This window comes from Mytilus edulis, chromosome 14 (genome assembly GCF_963676685.1).
Source record: "Mytilus edulis chromosome 14, xbMytEdul2.2, whole genome shotgun sequence".
Taxonomy (NCBI): Eukaryota; Metazoa; Mollusca; class Bivalvia; order Mytilida; family Mytilidae; genus Mytilus; species Mytilus edulis.
Genome location: NC_092357.1, coordinates 60673001 through 60688438, shown reverse-complemented (window position 1 = coordinate 60688438; position 15438 = coordinate 60673001). Strand labels below are relative to the sequence as shown.

The window sequence follows — 15438 nt, the reverse complement described above, 5'->3', positions numbered from 1 at the left end:
GGGAGCTTACATCAATAGATATAAACAATTCACCAAAGTTTCATGGACATTGGTGAAAGCCTTTTTGAGTTATTGTCCGAAGTGTTGAAAATCCACCTTTTTTTTATGAATAAAGCCCCATGAATCCAAAACTTAAAATCTGAAATTTATAAAAATTGAAAGGGAGCTTACATCAATAGATATAAACAATTCAACAAAGTTTCATGGACATTGGTGATAGCCTTTTTGAGTTATTGTTCGAAGTGTTAAAAATCCCCCTTTTTTAATAAATAAAGCCCCATAAATCCAAAACTTAAAATCTGAAATTTATAAAAATTGAAAGGGAGCTTACATCAATAGATATAAACAATTCACCAAAGTTTCATGGACATTGGTGAAAGCCTTTTTGAGTTATTGTCCGAAGTGTTGAAAATCCCCCCTTTTTTATGAATAAAGCCCCATAAATCCAAAACTTAAAATCTGAAATTAAAAAAAAACGAAAGGGAGCTTACGTCAATAGATATAAACAATTCACTAAAGTTTCATGGAAATTGGTGAAAGTGTTTTTGAGTTATTGTCCGAAGTGTGGACGACGGACAGACGGACAACAGTATACCATAATACGTTCCGTCTAAAAGCAAGGGGGGTATAAAAACAGCAAAAATTCCCTAAAATTACCAATTCAGGGGCAGCAACCCAACAACGGGTTGTCGGATTCGTCTGAAAATTTGAGGGCAGATAGATCTTGACCTGATAAACAATTTTACCCATGTCAGATTTGCTCTAAATGCTTTGGTTTTTGAGTTATAAGCCAAAAACTGCATTTTACCCCTATGTTCTATTTTTAGCCATGGCGGCCATCTTGGTTGGTTGGCCGGGTCACCAGACACATTTTTTAAACTAGATACCCCAAAGATGATTGTGGCCAAGTTTGGTTTAATTTGGCCCAGTTGTTTCCGAGGAGAAGATTTTTGTGAAAGTTAACGAAGCCGACGCCGGACACCGGACGCCAAGTGATGGGAAAAGCTCACTTGGCCCTTTGGGCCAGGTGAGCTAAAAATTAGGGGTGGAGTTTTACAATTAAAATGTGCTGTTTACCTAAGCAATTTACTGAAAGTAACATTTTTTTCTTTACCTCTTTAGTAAGTGACTTGTCTGATGAACTGTCTCATTCATCAAATTGCAAATAAATTTTAGTATCAGAAAACTAAAATTTATTTGCAATTTGATGAATGAGACAGTTCATCAGACAAGTCAGCTGAAGACCCTATAAGACTTACAAGTTTTTGAACTGATTTGATTTTTGTTTTAACGCCACTTTTTTAGCAACGCATTTAGGCTATTTCGTGATGGCCAGTTTGGTATTGGTGGAGGAAGCCGGAGTGCGCTGCGAAAACCACCAACCTATCGATAGGATAACTGTCAATCCTAGTCAATTAAGATTGGAGTCGAGTGCACCTGCACGAGCGGGGTTCAAACTCACAACCCCAGTGTCGACTGGCTTGTGATTACAGTATTAACTACTTAGACCACTCGGCCACTAAGTTTTTGAACTGAGAAAAAGCAATATAAGACCAAACCATAGGGTAACATGCAGCCAAATGTTTTGAGGAATGCGCTGTAAGTAAATTTTTGCACGTTTATTCAAAATGAGACAAAAGGTATTTGAAACATGAATTGTTGCTTTTTCTTTAAGCACTAAGTATATATATAGGGGCCAAAGTAGGATGTATTCTGATTTAAAATTTATCTTTAATTTCACAATGATTTTAAAACATTTTGTTGACTTTTTGGGTTATCTCCCCTACAAGTTATGGATTTATAGTCTAAAGCTCTGCCTTTACCTCATCAAAACTATAAGGTCCAAGTCTTTCTTTATCTTTGTTTCCATAATACCTACCTCATCAAAACTATATGGTCCTAGTCTTTCTTTATCTTTGTTTCCATAATACCATTCCTTCTCTGTTTCTCTCTTCATGTCTGCTCCGGCTTCTATCACATTGCTCTGAAAATTATTATATTAATTATCAATACTGAACTCCAGTTAACTAATTCGAATGTATAATCTGTGAGATATCTGTCAGAATTCTTCACTCAGTACTTGCAATACAAAATCCAGTATTTTGATTGTTTGAAATCAGAATCAAGAGTTCAATAAACGCAATTGGCATTTTTCTGTCTGTAAGGCCAGGTTTATAATTAGTGAGATAGATGCAGGTTTCATCAACAAAAGTATCATCAGTGATATTCAAATCAAGAAAGTTAGAAAAGATTGCCAGATTTTTCGAATTCAACATCATTAAATTTAATCTTCAACATAAATTTTTTTGGCACAACTCATTTAAAGTATCTTCAACTTGGACTGGAAGTCATCTTTTATTTTAAATATTTTCATGTATGTGTGATTTCAGTACTTGCTGAGTCAACTTTTATTGTGTATACTGTTGATTTATATATTTTCGCGGGTACCAATTTTTGTGGATAAAGAAAAACTTGCATGTCCATAGATATTTAATTTCGTAGTTTTGCAGGGTTCTACTTACACACCTTTAGAAAATATTTCATTTGTTGAACATTTAATTTCATGGTTCACCTGTACCCACGAAATCCACGAAAATTGGTATCCAACAAATAATAATAAATCCACGGTTAATAGGCTAAGATAAACATTCAAACCTGTAATGGGACTGTTGCCCTGGACGTATGTAAATGAGCTAAGGTTAAGAGGTCAACTAGTACTTTAATTCCATTGGCATCCATAATTTCTTTCACATTTTTCTGAAAATAAATATAGATTATGCTAAGCTGTTGTCTTTAGTTTGTCAAATTCTGATAAAAACAAATTAACTTCTTTTGATGTACATCATGCATAAAGTGGCATGACATCTCTTTAGTAATTTTAAATTAAGCATCTATAGAATTGGACCTATTCCAGGTTTTGTAATTACATGAGCAACATGTCTTTTAGTTTTCTATGTTTTTTGTACATATACTGTTGTCCAGCTGTTGGTGTTTTTTCTTTTCTTCCATAGCTTTATTAATTGATTTTCAACTAATAAGTTTGAATATCCCATTGGTACCTTTTGCTTTTCTTTCAAATGTTATTTTTTTCTATACATCACTAAAATGAAATGTATGTTCCTGGTTCGATTCCCGTCTGGGATGAAAATTTCAGGGACTGAATCTTCGGCTCTCCCTTGACACCATTTGCGAGTATGGTCTTGAGGAAACGTGATAGTCCATCGGAAGGGGACAATAAATGGCTGACCCGTGTTAAGAGAGAGCCATATCTCTTGCACGTTAAAGACACACTTGTAAATTTTGAAAAAGGGCAGGCTAAGGCCAAAATAAAAAGATTGTATGTTTGCCCAAACGCGACCGACCCAAAATAAACCCGCCGACTCAAATTCTTTTTTGACGTTTTTTTGAAGAAATTTTTTTTTTTCGGATTTTTTTGGGGTCCGCTCCGTCATCGTACAAGACTTAATGTTTGTCGTCTTTGCGTTTGAAAGTAACTGTGAATAAGATTAAAAGAAAGCGTATAAGAGACGCAGTTAATCGATATTCGATGTTCTCTGTTTTTATCTTCTGATTTAACGAACGTAAAGAAGTAAAACATGTGAAATGGCACAGTTTTTTTACGCTGTAGTTGTCTGTACTACCAAACCCTTACCTATATGCTCAATGTTAATTTCATCGTGTTATCGAATATCTGATTAAAATATTCAGGTAGATTTGTTCAAAACCATAAGCAATCGAATATTTTCAATGTTATTCTGACAGGAAATGGATCCGGAAGTTGCGAATTTACAATCTTGCAAGAAGATTTTGTTTTAACTGAATAAAAAGGAATTATTTTTTGATAAATTGTTGTCTTTAACTATAATCTTCCTTTATCATGTAAATTAGATGCCCTTTTATTCAAATAGTTCAAATTTACAAGTCTCATTAGACAAGATCAGTACGTTGCTGTTTGGGAGAATTTGAGAAAACTATAATTGCTCACAGAATCAGAAATATAATCTTAACTGAATGTAACTCCTTCTGAATAATTTATTGCAATATAAATATAAATCCTTTTTGACAAGAGAAATCTGACTTTTGTCAGAAATATTTTTTTCACATGTGCAAAAGTAAAAACATGTTATTGACGCCATATTGGATTTTTATACAAATTTGCGAGGAAGCCTCTAGAACCATGACCTAAAAATAAATAGTCTTCAGAAAACGTTAACTTTATGTAATTATATTTTATCAACAATGATTATTTTCAAAAATTAAACTTGATTATTTAAAGAAATAAAATTATAACAAATACGTTTTTAGTTTGGACAAGGATTTGTATAGTAAGACTTACTATACAAATCCTTGGTTTGGAGATTCTACAGAACATGCTTTGATCTATTTATAGCCAAATTAGTTTACCTGTGTGATAATGTAAAATATTTTTTTTTTTCAAAACATAAAAAAGACACTAAGGATGATAGATAATAATTCATATAAATATTTTAGGACATTTAATCTATTTTAATAGAAATAGGATTTAAAAACTGTAAACAAATTTAATCATTATAGACATTATATATTAAATCAAGGATTTGTATAGTAAGACAAATCCTTGATTAAATCAGCTGATATTTTTATTTACACAAACATCGTGTTGATGGAACTGTTGAAATCACTTCATAAATCCACCAGCCCTTTCACACAGTTAGGGAGCTACCATTTGATTTTAATGGGGGGGGGGGGGGGGGGGGGGGGGGGGGCTAGGATGAAATTTGAAAAAAAAATAGGCAGGACAGGAGTTTTGAGTAAAAAAAAAGGCAGGATGTGACACTTGCAAAAAAAAAGTCAGGACGACAATTTAGGTAAAAAAAGTCAGGATAAACTAAAAAAAAAAAGGCAGGACCGATTAGAGTGAAAAATAAAAAGGCAGGACAGAGATTACAGCAAAAAAAAAATGCAGGACAAAATTTTTCATCCTAGCCCCCCCATAAAAATCAAATGGTAGCTCCCTTAGCAATTGTCAGGATTATAAACATCTCAGGATACAAATCATATTTAGACTAATTTATTTATAGAGGTTTTAAATTCATGGCTTTTGGTTGTCTCTACAAAGGTTTGACGGGAAAATAAAGATATACTGTTATAAGATCTTAATATTTTCATGAAAATTCTGATAAAAAAAAAAAAAAAGAATTTGCCTACCTACCTACCCACACCCAGTCATCATGGATCGGGTTTGGGCAAAGTGAAATATTTTTAATTGTGGCCTAATGCCGCTACAAGGCAGCACTTGCACCCGCAAAGTGGAAAGGGATTTATATAAGTTGCAAAACTTGTTTCCCAATCCACTATAAATAAATATGTTTAAAATTAAAAATTAAATGTAGAGTCTTGTGTTGATTTCTTTGTAGTGTTGCTCAGATGTTTTTCACTGATATAAAGGAGACGAAATAAGATTATGAAAACAATTATATAAGCATCTGTCTTAACCCAAATTGACCAATCTGGTCAAGGAAATTGTTTTTTTTAAATATTGCCTTAAAGATATCTTATTCAATCTCATTCTGTTCAAAGCAAGATTTTAAAGAACAAAACAATACTATATATATATATAGTACTTACTGGATGTAAAATTAATTTCTGTAAAAATAAAACTAATCTGTCTCTCTCCAGTTTGTCTGTACACTAAAAAATATAAAAACAAACAAAACATGTTATACATGTTCATTGTATACAATATGTTTTAAGTTAAATATATTGGACCTTCATCAAATGATCTGTTTACCTTAGCTGTATTTGGCAAAACTTTTAGAAATTTTGGTCCTCAATGCTCTACACCTTCATACTTTATTTGGCCTTTTTAACCTTTTTGGATTCGAGCGTCACTGATGAGTCTTTTGTAGACGAAACGCGTGTCTGGCGTATATACAAAATTTAGTCCTGGTATCTATGAGTTTATTTATAAGTTCTTGGTCACAATTATTTAATACATTTGTCATAATTATAATTGTTTAAAACTCCCTGCATTAAATTTCATTTATTTACACATGCAAGTGTGTGCATTCTGTTTCAAATATTCAAAATGTAACATTTAATTACAGCTTTAAATATAATCTGGCGTGTCCATCCATCTTAGGTCAAATAGTTCAACCTAAAGATATCTATTTTTTTAATTTGCTTGTGATGTTGGGTATCTTTCTCTTTGACATCTACCTCAGATCAAATCTATTTCAAATTTTACCCATATTGCATCATTCACCCTTTCCAGCATTCCAACCATATATTTTGTACCCATAATGCATCACTCACCCTTTCCAGTATTCCAACCATATATCTTGTACCCGAAATGCATCACTCACCCTTTCCAGCATTCCCATCATATATTTTGTAAAACCCATAATGCATCACTCCCCCTTTCCACCATTCTTAACCATATATTTTGTACCCATAATGCATCACTCACCCTTTCCAGCATTCCAACCATATATTTTGTTCCCATATTGCATCACTTACCATTTCCAGCATTCCAGCCATATATTTTACCCATAATGCATCACTCACCCTTTCCAGCATTCCCACCATATATTTTGTATCATTAAATGCTCCGATCTCTTCATGACATCTCCCATACACAATAGTCATAGCCTGGATACACATGCATTTCATGGGAATTTTTGGTGTCAATAAAAATCTATGGTACAGGTCATTGAAAAATTCATACCTGCAAAAAATAAAACCAATAAAAATAAAATAAAACATTATAATTTCATTTATCCTTTCTTAAAAGGATTTAAAAATTAATGCATGCTGATTTATGGCATATCTTTACTTGAAATTGTTTACTTCCTTGATTTAAAATAAAAGGCATATTGAAAACCGCAACTTGAACAATTAAAATGATATAATATGGACTCATTTATATTCATGGGATACCATTTACACTGATTTCACAGGGAAAGATAAACCCTGAATTTTAATAGATAATCAAATAAGAGCCAATTATCTATAGGATTGTATGCTAATTTTAGCAAAACCATGAAATTACATATACAATGTACACGAAATACAACTTTCCCTCTATTTTAAAAAGTTGGTACCCCACGAAAAATTAATGAATTCATGGATGAACAAAATAAAAATTCCTTACGATCGTTTTATGGCACTAGTTTCTTCTGATTCATTGTCATCTTCCTCCAACAGCAGACGCAGATAATAATCACCTTAAAATAGTAAAATAAATTGTTTACAAAAAGTTAATGACCTGTCATCTTCCTCAAGCACAGACGGAGATAATAACCACCTGTTAATAATAATAATAAAAGAATTAACAAACAAGAATGTGTCCCCAATACATGAATGCCCCATCCGCACTATCATTTTCTATGATCAGTGGAAAATGAAAGTTGGGGAAAATCTCTAATTTGGCATTACAATTAGAAAGATCATATCATAAGGAACATGTGTAATAAGTTTCAAGTTGATTGAACTTCAACTTCATCAAAAACTACCTTGACCAAAAACTTTAACCTGAAGGGGGACAGACGAACGAACGAATGGACAGAAGAACGAACAAACGGATGAACAGACCAGAAAACATAATGCCCCTCTACCATCGTAGGTGGGGCATAATTAGTTTTTTATTTAATTCTCTACATCTTTAAAATAAAATAAAATGTTGCATGATGAGATACAGTCTACAAACACTCATAACAACTTCCTTAACTGGTAATTGCTTTTACCTATTTTAATTTCATCACTGAGACAAACATATGGGACTTCAAATTCTTTATGGTTCCATCCTATCACACATTTGGCTCCTAGTTCCTTGTCTACGGCAAAGGCTCTCATTTCATTCTCTAAACATTCTCGTAATTCTTCTCGGGTCTAAAAAATAATAATTACTAGATTATCTCCCTTGATTATAGACTATTTTCATATCATCCACTTTTGACTGCTACAGAGTTTATATTTTTGAGACATCCAGGTATTGGGTCAACCAAGAGCAACGTAAAAAAACTTAAAGTCAAGCTTTTAATCGGTACATTTTTTTGAGGAAATAAAATGTTTTTATGTTTTCATTACATAACAAAATAATCAGAAAACAATAAACCTTTCCCCCAAATTTGCACAGATTTTATCTTTCATTTTACTTCTTTTGGTTGCTCTTACTTGACCGAGTACCAGGATGTCTTACCATAGAAAAGGTAAATAGTCTATTGACAATATTCATAGTAGTAGTTTAACCATCAGTTTCAGGGGAGATAATTGACAATACTTTTAGCAGTAGTGTATAGGTTACAAGAGCGCAATTATTTGTTTACATTTAAGTTTTTTACCCCAAGATGGTACTCAGAATAGAATCCTATACAGCTTCTGATTGGTTGATACAGGATTGGAATTACATTTCATCAAAAGCTTATCCAATAAGGTTTAAAAATTGTCGAAAATAATATTCACTGGAGGCAGATTGTGAGCTTAAATGAACGGTGACCCCATTTTTTTATTTCATTTTTCTTTTAAGTATAGGATAAAGTTCATTTATAAAAAAATATAGCGAAATACTATATTAGAAAAAAAAATATAATTTGTACCCAGGAGCCCCCTTAAGCCTTTTTCAACTGATTTTTATAGTTCGTTCTTATGTTGTACCACTGTCCTTTAAATTGTAAAAATATTCGAATTGGCTCTCGCCGCGATATAGCCTTTTTGTGCTCATGCGGCATAAAGCAACCAACAATCAATCAATCAATGTACCACCGTCCCAGGTTAGGGGAGGGTTGAGATCCCGCTAACATGTTTAACCCCGCCACATTATGTATGTATGTGCCTGTCCCCAGTCAGGAGCCTGTAATTCAGTGTTTTTTTGTTTTTTTATGTAATACATATTTGTTTTTTGTTCATTTTTTGTACATAAATAAGGCTGTTAGTTTTCTAATTTGATTTGCTTTACATTGTCATTTCGGGGCATTCTATAGCTGACTATGCAGTATGGGCATTGTTCATTGTTGAAGGAGGTACGGTGATCTATAGTTGTTAATTTATGTGTCAATTTGGTCTCTTGTGGAGAGTTGTCTCATTGGCAATCATACCACATCTTCTTTTTTTTATATTGCATCAAAAATTAATCCATCTTTCAATACCAGATGAATGATTTACCTTGTAATTCCATATGAGATTTGGTTTAGCATGGTCACGGTTGAAATGGTAATAAAACAATTGCCAATTAGCTTCACTTTTAATCCTCTCTCTTCTTTTCCTCAGGACCACTGGCTTTATATCATTTTGCTATAGAGATGAATAAGATAAGGTGATATAAATTAAATAGAAAATGGAAAAATAATTAATAAAATATTTTCTAGGTGATATAATCTATTTGGATACTGAAAATTTCAATGTTTAGAAATTATTGTTTTAGGCTAAAAAAATATTTCAAAATAGAAAATGTATTAAAATATAACTTGAAATGAAATGCAATTGGTTAGTTTTGGAGGGAGAAGTTAAAATAAATTGTATCATATAATATTGTTGTTATTTTTTAAACAGAAAATAAACATCATAATAATTAATATAAATACGGAATAAAAATAATAAAAATAGTAAAATTTGTTTTTTTCTAGCAAATGTCAAAGAAGAGTTAATACCCATAAACAAAGTATTACCTGTTTTTGTTTCTGTAATCCAATCCTAGCTCTCCAATGCTGTAGAAATTCATCTACTTTCTTTTCTATCATCACTATGTTTGGATTTCGTCTGTTTTTGTTCTGAATATCCTGTGACAAAAACAAATCAGTGTGTAATAATCATAATTTCTCTAATTCTTTGGAAAAATATCCCTTTCCGAACCCATTGTATAAAAAAAATTTAATCAACGTGTGGTTGCTGGTGATCTCAGAAGATGATTGGCTGAGTCAAAGGGTCATAACCTTTCTCAGCTCCCTGAAATGATCAAAATGTTCTAACAGGTGTTAATGAAATTGACAACTTCGTGGAAAGTGGAAGGCACTCGAAGGGGATTTTGGTTTAGAAAAAAGGAAATTTATCTTTTAATCATTAGAGAAACAGATTATTACATAGTAACGCGTGGATTATCATATTTATCCAATCGAGATAGTTAAATTATAAATTTTAAAGTCCTCGCCAAGGCTCGGACTTTAAAATTGATAATTTAACTATCTCGATTGGATAAATCCGATAATCCACTTGTATCAATGTAATAATCTAGATTTATCAAATATCATAGTAAAGCTCATTTCTCCTTTTTTTTTTAAATAAGGAAAACAAGAATGTGTCCATGGTACACAGATGCCCCAATCAAACTATCCCTTTTTATGTTCAGTGGACCATCAAATAGGGGTCAATACTGTAGTTTGGCATTAAAATTAGAAAGGTTGTATCATTAGGAACATGTATACTAAGTTTCAAGTCGATAGAACTTCATCAAAAACTTTAACCTGAAGCAGGACGGACGGACAGATGGACGAACAAACAGACCAGAAAACATAATAGATAAAGGCAGATGTGGTGTGAGTGCCAATGAGACAACTCTCCATCCAAATAACAATTTAAAAAAGTAAACCATTATAGGTTAACATATATAGAAAACATAATGCCCATAAATGGGGCATACAAATGTTATCTTCAATATTTATTACTAAATTCAAGACCATTTTGAAATTAAACTAAGGAAAATCATGAAAGGAATATTTGTATCATTCTGAATAAACTCAAACAGAATCAAATCTGTTGTATTGAACATAATAATAAACTTACTTGTGCCAGCTTGAGATTATCTCGTACATTGAGTTTGTCATTCTCTATAACAGGAACTTCATCTTCAGAGTCTAGGTAGGACAATAACCCTCCAGGCTGTTAAATACAAAGGTATGTCAAATTATACTGCCTTCAATTTTATACCAAAAGATTATTTTGAAAAGTTTTTTTTCTAAATAAAACATACGTAAATATCTTTTGTATAAATTGACATTACAAAATATGTTTTCATTGGTTGCCTCAATCTTACCTACAGTGGCACAAAGAGCTCATGAAGAAGATAACTACAAAATATTTGATTTTTTTCCCCATTAATTTTCTAAAAGTTTAAAATTTGACCATGACCTTAACTGTAACCTTGACCTCAATTACACAATTAAAAAAATATATTTGCAGATCAATTTGTTATTAAAGTATTTTCTTTATGATGTTGCTATTGGGCAAGTTCTGGCCTCACATAAATACTTTTGTTTTGCACTTGCCATTAGGACACTAGGAGTAAAATAAGTTTTAATCAATACTCACTACAACTCTTTTCAGCAGACCCATTGCTGTGGGATGGCCTGTTACCCATAGTCCTACCAAGTGACGACTAAGCTGTCTGAAAAAAAGTAAAATAAGATTTTAATGATTTAATGGTTCTTGCACAAATTTCGATGATTTTGAGAACAGGTTTCTGCAAACTAAATTTACTGGGTAATAAAGTAGCACTCTTCTGTCTTTTCCTTCATATAAAATGACAAAACAACCCAAAATATCATTATACTACAAATTTCTTCTCATACATGGTTACATTTGTCAACATCTTTAAAAAGAATTGTAAGTTTTGAAAACTATACATTAATGTCTGCCTTCCTAGAATCTTATACTTTACTGGTTTATAAAATTCTTTTAATCAACATTTAGAAGACTGTTATCAGAAACTAAACATTGTGGTGTTCATGTCTTGAGAAGACCCCTATAATATATGACCTGCAGAAATATGCAGTAGTTCATCCTGATCATCTATCTATTAACACTCACTTAACCAATGGTTACAGACTTGGGTACAATTAATATTTGACAATTAAAGATGTTTGATGTCTTCATGTGCATCTACTGATAACATTATCATTATTCAAAAATAATGTGTATGCACCTGGCTAATGGCAGCTATGCCCCTGATGTTGTCAGCACTGTGTAAAAATTGCTGTGTTTATATGTCTTGAGATCACCCCCTTTAAGATAAGACTTCCCATAATCCTACAATACTGACCTATTTGTAAGCATCCTGTTGTCTGCACTCTGTGTAAATATTGCTGTATGTAGATGTTTTGAGAACACCACCTTTAAGATAAGACTTCCCATAATCCTACAGTACTTACCAATTTGTTAACATTCTGTTGTCTGCACTCTGTGTAGATGTTTTGAGAAGACCCCCTCAATATGACTTCCCATAATCCTACAGTACTGACCTATTTGTAAGCATCCTGTTGTCTGCACTCTGTGTAAATATTGCTGTATGTAGATGTTTTGAGAACACCACCTTTAAGATAAGGCTTCCCATAATCCTACAGTACTTACCTATTTGTTAACATCCTGTTGTCTGCACTCTGTGTAAACATTGCTGTATGTAGATGTTTTGGTAAAGCTCCTTCAGCTAAAGCTAGTTCCTGCATTTTTGCTGCTATCTCACTATCACCCTCCTTTAGTGAAAAAATATTAACATTGTTGAAACGCATTCTACATATAATATGATCATAAAGCCTTTCTATATATACTTTATTCTGAAGAACCTAAGTTGCTAAAATGGTATACAGAAATACATAGACATACATAATAATATTATAAGACATATGGTGAGGTAACAGCAAATAGAGAAGAAAAGAATGCATAGTTTTGAAGGCAAGTTTGTAACTGTCATCAATTTCTTTCATTAAGATAGCTATCATTTCAGTATCAATTTTTTCTTGGAAAAGCAATAATTTTGAAGGGTCTGATTTCGAAATTTTCTCATCTTTACAATTATCAATGCCATCATTTGTTTCCTTATCTAAAATTAAACACTTAATTGATAGATGCAAAGGGGAGTGAACGTTGAAATATAAACTGGAAAAAAATAGAATTTCTCAAAAAAGTTTAATTAAATAAGCTTAAATAACATTTGAATTAAAATCTATGTATAACAATGAGTCATAATGTTTAATTGCCTTATACAAATTTGTCACAGAACTTAATATCACATAACCTTATGGCTATTTTTTGTATTTTTTCTTTGATCTTTTCTAGTAATAATTTTTTCATATCATGCTTCTTGTTACAGAAATTATCCTCAGAAACTAAGGGCTCAAACGCAGTTGTATATGTAAACATTAACAATGTCCTAGCAATATCAGACTATCAATGATCTTTCTTTCTTGTCCACATCTCAGTTCATTGTGTCTGAGAAACACTCTCTCGTTTGAAAAACCATAGCTGATCTACAACAATAGACTCATGAGTAGAGAAGATCTTTGGTGAAAAGAAACTGTCACCCAAAAAGAAGAATTTTTTCTTGGTTACATTATTTTTATATCCCTGAACCAAGGTCTACCTACCCCCTTATAAACCTTTTTAACAGGACATAACAACCAGTTCGACAATAAACTAACAACAAAAGCTTTGATAAGACTAACCTCAATGATGGCTTTCATCACTAGACCTGCACCTTTAACAATGGCCATAGAAGGATGCTAATAACAAAATATTAAAAAAAATCAATCAATAATTTCAACTTTTTCAATGAAATAACAATGTATTTATCAATGTTATAAAGAACACATGTATTTGTTGACTAGATATACCGGTTTAAGGTATACATAAGAGTAATGAGTATTTCACGAGCTAATATAAGCGGGAAGAATTGTAACGGTAAATCTGTGTGTAATTAAGTGTCATTCGACGCTTGCATTTCGGACAGTTCAGTCTGGTCATTTGACTCCACCCACCCACCCACTTGTTATTTTGTCAATATTGTAAATTGATGCATTCATGTTTATGATTGATGTGGATGTTTTTTAAGATTATACATTCTTGAAAAGATTGTTAACAAAGATAATTCTTTTGCAGATTGTGTATAATTGGAAAATGATATGTTGAAGCAGCTGCTACGGGTGTGCAGACAAATATTCATATATTGTAAATAAAACGAATAAACATGCTTAAGGTATCCGACCCATAATAAAGATTTACGGAAAATTTTCCGGAGTTTACCGAGGTGTCAATTTTTTCAACACCTCGGTATTTTCCGCCTAGTAAGCGAAAGTATAGTTATTATTTTTAAAATGACGATTAAAATATCAGAAAGGCTTAGTTGAAGTATATTTTCATTAACTATAGAGTAAACGCTCATTTTTTCTATAAATTGTCCAATTTTGACAATCCGGAAACAGAAGTTATGGTAAACAAATATGGACGACTCGGTCGGCTGCCAAGACAGACGAAGGCGTTTTACCAAAAAAAGTACGCCGATTTAAGTCTCTTCGTCTTATCGTGATGCGGAAATAATGTGTGAAGTTTGGATGCAACTGGTTGTCAAATATGTCGTACCGGCATAGGAAGATTAGTTGATAGAAGGAATGTAAACACATCTCGCACTTGTCCTTTTCATCTGGCGATCTGCTCTGGGAGACGATTTGAATGGATCGTTCATTTTTATGTTTTAACGTTCTGTATTCATATGTTAAGTGTATATCTGGATGGAATTGAACCGACTTCCTTATGGTTCCTAACATGGAGAACCTAGTAAACCAAAGGCCAAGCTGATGCCAAGCTTCAATGTATAACTTTGAGCAGGTGCCAGGTAATTTGCATTTACAAATCCAAACATTTTAAAACTTGAGTTGGACAACATTGTCATGTTAATTATGCCCCACGACACCAGCTTGTCTGGCAAAACAGCTGTTAGATGACATAGTAATCTAAACTAGATACATGTATGAAAAAAATGATTATTTAAAAAATAATCCAGGTCGGTCAGTTTATATGTTTGTAGTAATTTAGGAACAAACACCCAAGTCAAGGCAAAAAACATATACTAACATATTGATAACAATTGCAAGAAAGCATTAAACAAAAGTGCAGTAGAACTAAATAGGAAAACATGCATGCTATCAGATAATTGAGGGATTTAAGCCAAGGCTACCCTTCAACATGTTCAAAAGTTGAATTGCCATGGTACACATACAATGTACATCTGGGAGTTTTTTCTGTTTAATTTCTATGAATGTAAGAAGAGGTTGATACTTTACATGTACAAAACAATGTACATGTACTTCCCATTTTAATCTGATATCCATACTATACTTAATTTTTTTTATACAATAACTAGTCAAAAAATTTAAATACAGACAAATATTCAACGACTGAGCGAATAAGACACAAGTTCACCAAGGTGCATTGTCCCTGAGTAAATTTTCAGCGTTGTAAGGTCACAAGTTGTAAAGCTTTTTCAATATTTGAATTGTACATGGGCAAATAGCATTTTTACAACAAATATTATTTTATTATAAAATGTATGTGTTTTTTAATATATGTCCAGTTTTCACTTTAAAATTATATTTGGAAGAAAATTTGTATTACAAACTAACAAACATCATTTGTACATACATACATGTTCAAATGATGTACATGTACATTGTACTGCTACATATATACATTCCTTAT

The 15438-nt window shown here is 32.3% G+C and overlaps 1 protein-coding gene across 4 annotated transcripts in view; it reads right to left on the bottom strand.

The window, feature by feature from the left end:
• The window catches only part of LOC139502765 (dnaJ homolog subfamily C member 13-like), a 100352-nt gene that overhangs the window by 52155 nt on the left and 32759 nt on the right, over positions 1-15438 (bottom strand). For 3 of the 4 annotated variants that reach the window (XM_071292345.1, XM_071292343.1, XM_071292346.1), the window contains exons 18-29: positions 13410-13466; positions 12319-12440; positions 11281-11356; positions 10756-10851; positions 9645-9755; positions 9142-9270; positions 7725-7869; positions 7133-7205; positions 6547-6706; positions 5608-5670; positions 2656-2757; positions 1880-1984 (exon numbers count right to left, since the gene is read on the bottom strand). In XM_071292345.1, the coding sequence (XP_071148446.1) occupies positions 1880-1984; positions 2656-2757; positions 5608-5670; positions 6547-6706; positions 7133-7205; positions 7725-7869; positions 9142-9270; positions 9645-9755; positions 10756-10851; positions 11281-11356; positions 12319-12440; positions 13410-13466 (1239 nt within the window). The other variant, XM_071292344.1, reaches the window with a different exon arrangement.